This window comes from Python bivittatus, unplaced genomic scaffold, assembly GCF_059951505.1.
Source record: "Python bivittatus isolate LINGU-HERP-01145 unplaced genomic scaffold, Pbiv_v1 ctg000610_np1212, whole genome shotgun sequence".
Taxonomy (NCBI): domain Eukaryota; kingdom Metazoa; phylum Chordata; class Lepidosauria; order Squamata; family Pythonidae; genus Python; species Python bivittatus.
The window spans coordinates 32,709,565-32,716,059 of NW_028277088.1; the positions used below are offsets into that span (position 1 = coordinate 32,709,565).

The 6,495-nt window shown below is 46.3% G+C and overlaps 1 protein-coding gene across 1 annotated transcript; it reads right to left on the reverse strand.

Annotated features, from left to right (window-relative positions):
* Positions 1-2,052: 2,052 nt before the first annotated feature.
* Positions 2,053-4,479, reverse strand: HOXA13 (homeobox A13). Its single transcript, XM_088150713.1, has 2 exons — positions 3,747-4,479; positions 2,053-2,297 (listed from the first exon to the last, which is right to left on the reverse strand). The coding sequence occupies exons 1-2, from the start codon at positions 4,477-4,479 to the stop codon at positions 2,053-2,055; spliced, it is 978 nt and encodes a 325-aa protein (XP_088006839.1).
* Positions 4,480-6,495: the final 2,016 nt, after the last annotated feature.

The following is a 6,495-nucleotide window of genomic DNA, read 5'->3' on the forward strand; positions in this document are numbered from 1 at the left end:
AAGATCACCCAAGCAAATCACTGCTTAAAGTAGCCTGTGATATTTTGCTTTTAGCATACACCTCCCTATTTTAGGGCCTTTGAAGCTGTCCCCACAAAGTACTGCAGAGACATTTTCAGGAGTCCACACCCTACCAGCATCCTGGCTCTAGCCTTCCAGTAGCAGGGGAGGGGAGAGGGCAACGTGAAGTGAGCTAGAGACTAGAATACAGCAAGCTTTCATCCGAGCAGTCTGGGCAAAGAGACGTCTGCCAGGTGACTTGCCTTGCTTGATTTTTTAGGACTCAGAAACTTGGTATGCCAACAGAGCTAAAGTAGGGACACAAGGTGGCGCCCTTGATCTACTAATCCAGAAGAAGACTAGTCATGAGCTGTCAAAAGTCAAGGTCACATATTGTCTCTGTCTCCCCCTTCTCCCCACATCAAGGTCAAGGTTTGAGGTCTTTCTACTCATTTCATTTTCTCCAGTACCAAAATCCACCCGCCACCACTCCACCATTTAACCAGATTGGCTAATACATCTTAAATATGGACAGTCCTTACATTTTCAGTGTTAACTGTTTTTCATTTTGGAAGAGGTATTTGGGCCCTGTTTTTATATTTCTTTCAGTTTTCCCCCCACCAATTTCAAAATACCTGACTGTTTAATCTTCCTATGTTTGTTCTCTGCTTGAGCAATGTAGCATTTTTAAAAAGGGCTATATTTAAGACAGAATGTATTAGGTCTGCCAGAAATTCCAGTCTTCACAAGACGTATATAGCATGTAACGGAGAAAATAAAGAAGGGTTTGTACAGTTTTTTATTATAGTGACTATTTTATTAACAGGCGTAATGCTATTATCTATCTATAGATTTTAGATTTTCATTTCAGTAAAAATATAAAAAAATAGGGGTGCAGAAGTACATTTTCACAGTGTAATTTTTTTTATTATTATTATTTACAAAATAGTATCACCTAGTGAACAGGAGAAAGCATAGAATGTGCTGGTTGAAATAACTGATTTATTGGGCGGGATGTTGTAAAATGAGTTCCTATTCTTTCTAATGCAGCCTCATAACTGAAAAATAAAGACGGAAAACTGACTATTTACTCATAGATCAAATATAGAACACAGAAATCAAAATACTTCTGGGAAGCACATTATAATTTTCACTATGGGCTTCTTGGAGATTTTTTTCTTCTAGAGAACAGCTTCTTCACAGGTCTGATAGGGCTGAGCTGCCGGTTTCTATCCAAGTGTCACATATTTTAAAAGAGCAATGTATGGGATTGCTGATAATTAATTAATGTCACTAACTATCACTTGATAATTAATTAATGCCACTGACCTTGAAATGTATAAAGCCCCTTTATAAAACTAGAGAAGATCCTGCCTCCTCACTGAATTTATACAAGAAATGAGATACTGAAAAATATGCTAACAGCTTTACCAAGAAAGGTTCTCTTAGCTGTTTATCCTGCTTTTAACCTCCTTTCAAGATTAATCCTCCATAGAATTTGCCTCATTGCTGTCTGCCAAAACCCTTACTCAGTACCTTCCTTTAAAAGAAAAGAAAACATGGAATATATTGCTTAAATGTACAGTAATTGTACTTTTTTTTCCTGCACCAAATTTACCTGAGCCATTATTTGGCATGTTTTTGGGGATAGCAATAGAAGCAATGGAATACTCTGTGTGTGTGTGTGTGTGTGTGTGTGTGTGTGCTTTTTTAAAAAAAATCTTCCCAATTATTATCCAAAAGCATCCTAAAATAGTCACAAGTAATACTTACACTGTTTTCGACAATATGTGTATCTTTTAAAAATTGAACTGAAATATCCCTGGTCCGTTCGGATTTTACAAGTCAGTCCCTGAAGTGGCTTCCTTTGGATTTTCAGGAGAGCGTCTTAAAGGGTGTCTAATAACCATACTTTTTCAAAAGCCATATATCCAAAGACAGAGGTTTTTTTGAAAGAAAATGTTCATTGTCTTTCTAATTAGTATTTTAACCTGGGCTGGGAGAAAAATAGAATTTTTAGGCTTCAAAGCAGCTACGTTTCCATTAAATCCATTAACTGCTCGTCTTCAATTTGTTGATGACTTTTTTTTCTTTCACCCTTCTATTTTGGAACCAAATTGTGACCTGCCTCTCTGAAAGATTTGTAGCAGCAGATATCCTTCTTCGCTTGTCCTTGGTAATGAATTTATTTGTAGCATATTCCCTCTCGAGTTCTTTTAACTGAACTTTTGTATAAGGCACTCGTTTCTTCCTTCCACGCCTGTAGGAGTTGGCATCGGAAGGATGTGAAACCACGTCTAGAACAGAAAGCCAAAAACAAGAAGGCAGGTGCTATTATTATTCACAATTCTGAACACATGCTAATTATTGAGTGCTATGGATCACTAGATCATCCTTTTGCATCTTGGTTGGGTTAAATAAAGTTCAATCAACACATCTGCACAAATCCTCCAGGTGAGAACCTTCTTCTGTAGGACTATTAACCTTGCTTGCAGACTGCTTGGCATTTACATTAAAAAAATATTCTAGGAAAATCATATGGAATTGTCACAACCTACGAGGTGGCCAAGCTGAGAATTAAAAATGACTTTTCAGTTAACTTAATGTGCTCAGCAGTCTCTTTGCTCCCCCCCCCCATTCCCTCTTAGCACACATTCAAAGAAAACCAACACAACGTTCTTGCCCCTGTTCTCACAGCCAAGACAACGGGTATCTAGTCTCAGTACAGCTGCAAAATGGAATTGGGGCTGGGAGGCTGCTGGCCCACATAATTTAGCAGCAGAGCCACCATTGCTGACAGCTACATTTTGACATTAGAATGAAAGGGAGAGGCCCCAATATTTTTCTTAAGGGGTAGTCAGGAGTGGAAGAGTAGAGTCCAGGATTCTGATGACAGCACAACCCACAGAGTCACTGTCATGAGATGGTGGCTATATCAATTGCTTAAATAATATAAATAAATCCAAATAGCAATGTTATTAATGAGAAGGTGGTACGCTGGAAGGGGGGGGGGAAGCACCAGTAGGCAAAGGTTGTGCCCGAAGATGGAAACTCTAATCTAAGATGGCTGATAGGAGCATTCATGTGTAGAAGGCAGAAACTACAATTAACCGAAACAATCGTATTCCTGGGAGTGATGATTTAATAAGAGAATTGGGAGTGTCCTTAAGAGGATGTCTGCTGCTGCTGTTGCTAATTCTTATTATTCTTATCAACCTAGCAAACATAGGCTCAAAACATTAAAATGCTTCCTCCTTGCTGGGAATTGGGTGCTGAGGAGATGGGAGCAAGAGCCTCCTTGCTAAAAAGCTCAGTTATTGCCCGACCAAGAATGCGCGGTTTTCCATTGAACCCCATGGTTCAGCCTCCTTGGCATCCCCCTCAGGGTGAAGAAAACCACGTCTGGGAAAAAGCTGGGGCACCGCATGGGGGAGTGCTCCGCAGACTCCTTACTCAGGGTCTAGGCAAGGTGGAGAAGGCCCCCGACCTGCACAGCTCGCGAAGGGCGTCGCAAACGTCAGCCTCCTCCCGGCCCCGTCTGAGCGGGCAGAAAGCGCAGGAGGGGGGAAAGGGCTCCCTTTGTGCTGCGGGCTCAGAGCGGAGGGGAGCGGCGGGCAAGGCGGGCAATTCTGGGCGGGGGGAGGGGGCAGCGGAGCAGCAGCCGCCCTTTGGCGCTTGGGCTGCTGGGCTACTTCGGGTCCTGCGCGCGTACCCGCGGTAAGGGAAGGGCCGCGCAGGTGCTTTACCCGGCAGAGCGGATTTCCAGAGGTGGGGCGGCTGGTTCTGCTCCTTGGGGCAATAGACCTGCCCGTTCCAGCCGTTGGGGATGGCCCAGGGCTGGTAGCCTTCTACGGGCAGCATAGAGTCGTGCCTGGGCTCGCCGCGGCCGCCGAGCGTGGGCACCACCGGCATATCCAGGTAGCCCGCCGGCACGGGCTGGTAAGGTCCGGCGGCGTAGCCCTGGTAAAAGGCGAACTCCTTGGCGCGCGAGGGGAAGTCTTCGCCGGCGGCCGCCACCGACGTCTCCATGTACTTGTCGGCGAAGGAGGAGGCGGCGGGCTGGGCGCAGGATTTGAGCGAGGCGTTGTGGTGGTGGTGGTGGTTGACGCTGCAGGGGAAATAGCCGCTGCCGAAGTAGCTGTAGGGCAGGGCGGCGGGGCCCGAGGCGCCCTGCACGGCGGCCGAGCACGGGCTGCACTGCTTGACAGCTGCCCCGGGCTCGGCCATCCCGGCGGCGCTGGGCGCTTCGCTCGACGGATAGGCGGCGGCGGCGGCGCTGCCCGGACCAGCCAGCGAGGCTGGGTGAGCCATCAGATTCCGGCACTGGTTGGCCGCCACGAAGTTGGTGCCTGCAGCCGCGGCCGCGGCCGCCGCGTGGAACCCCGCTTCCATGTTCTTGTTGATCTCCTCCAGGCTGTTGTCGTAGAGAAACATGACCGGCTCGATCCAGCGGGGATGGAGGAGCACGGAGGCTGTCATAGCCCGATCTGCATTGAGACCAGTGGCTCTTTTTTAAAAGCCCCAAAGACTGAAAAAAGAGATACTCAATCTCTCAGACTTGACCAGGGCTGACGCGCCAGTGTCGCGCCAGGCCGGCGCTCATTGGCCCGCCAAGCCCCACGTGATATGCAAAGCAGCTGATAAACATCGGAGGAATAAAGTGCAGATAATTCAATAATGTCCTAATCGCGCTGGGGCTGGAATTCCTGCACGCGGACGGCGCTGGCGCGCGGCTGCCCCTTCCACTCACGACTTTGTGGGTCAAGGGAGGCACGAACGGGGGTGCTTAAGAACAGGTACTTCTCCCTCCCCTCTGCAAAGTATGCCTGTCCCCCTTGTCTCCCCTCTCTTCAGCACATGGCCTGTAGGAAGTTCTTTCAGCAGGAGATCCACCGCCCTAATGTCAAACCCTCGCTGACTTGTTTTTGCTGATCTACTTGGTGGTAGGTTTGGGGGGGTTGTTATGTTATGTTTTGTTTTGTTTTGTTTTGTTTTGTTTAGGTCCTCCATCCCACCCACCCCACCTCACTACAAACTGAAGTTTTCTCACCTGCTCGAATTGCAGAAGCGTCTAGCTTTGTTCCGACTACAACTGGATGTACCAGAACCACATTTAAAAAGGAAAGAGCGAAGAGCTACTTTCAAACCACAAGAACGTGACAATACTTTGGTAAACGCTTAATGCCACACATTTTCTTCTGCCTCCTCCAAGTGCTGATTTACTTTTCCAAGAATGATAGAGAATGCTATCATTCTCTTTTACACCCCGGAGTCCCCAAAAGGGAGAAAACTATTAGAAATGCAGACTGTAGATTGGCTTTGTCAGGGTACAGAAGGAGTTAAAGGAGACCTCAGAAATGAATCAACCTCACTACATCATTACTACAACAGTAAAATGTACAGCCTGTAATTGTTGCTTAAATCATCCCTTACCATTAAAAAAAAAAAAACCTGGGAAAATGTACTGTCTGAGAGACCACAGAGGCCTCCTAATAGTAGTGGAACTAATATTGCTGCTGCTGCTTCTGCTACTACTACTAATAACAATGTTTTAAACCAAGCTTTTTAATATAAACATACATACCAACAGCGATGCCTCTAAGCCTGCAACCTCAACACTGCTCTTCTTTGAATAATAAAAAAAAACATTGACTGTGAGGGGGGGGGTGTTCCCGAAGAAACTATTACAGAGAAACCTGTATACAGAGAGCTATTGAGGATAGGCATTCCTCATACAACAAGTAAATTAAAGGTAATGTCACCGAAAGAGGTCTGTTAGAACTATGACGATCACTAGACCTAAAAGAAGAGGGAAGGTTGATGTTGTTTTCCATGCCTGATGGTGTTTTTTTGTTTGTTATTGGGGTGCTGCTGGTGGTTTGTTTTAGTTTTTGACGTACCCTTGGTGTGTATGAAGGAACGGCTGTGCTAATTGTGGGCGTCGCCGCACTATTTTCTCCGGCTGGCATTTTAAACTGTGCATTGTTCAGCAGCTTTCTTTCCCCTGGTCTGTAAGGAAGGAACCGATCTGTCAGTTCTCCGAGCCCCCAGTCCGGCCAGCCCTTTGCTGAGAATGGTATGCAATCCAGGGAGCTTGTCCCTGAACAATATTTCAGCAAATTCTTTTAATTGTAGCCAGTAAAGGGTTCTTTCCCTCCAGTCCCAGCCTCTCCTGGATTATCTTTTCCGCATTCTTTCTCATGGCCAAAGGCAAATATTTATTCCTAGCATATTTTCAAAACCTCCCCCCCCTTCCTTCCCTTCTGTAAAGACTTGAACCTTTGGAAAAATGCGGGCTTCGAAATCTTTCCATTATTCGGTGGAAGGGAGAGGGGGGCTCTCTCTGTCCCTGATCAGCTGGGGATTTGAAATGCCACACAGCCGGGCCAAAGGGAACTACCCTGCACAGGACACGCACCCCCGTCTTCTTCACCCCCTTCGCAGAGGCTAAAGAGGCAGCGTTCCTCTATATACCGGTTAGACTTGACTAGAGGC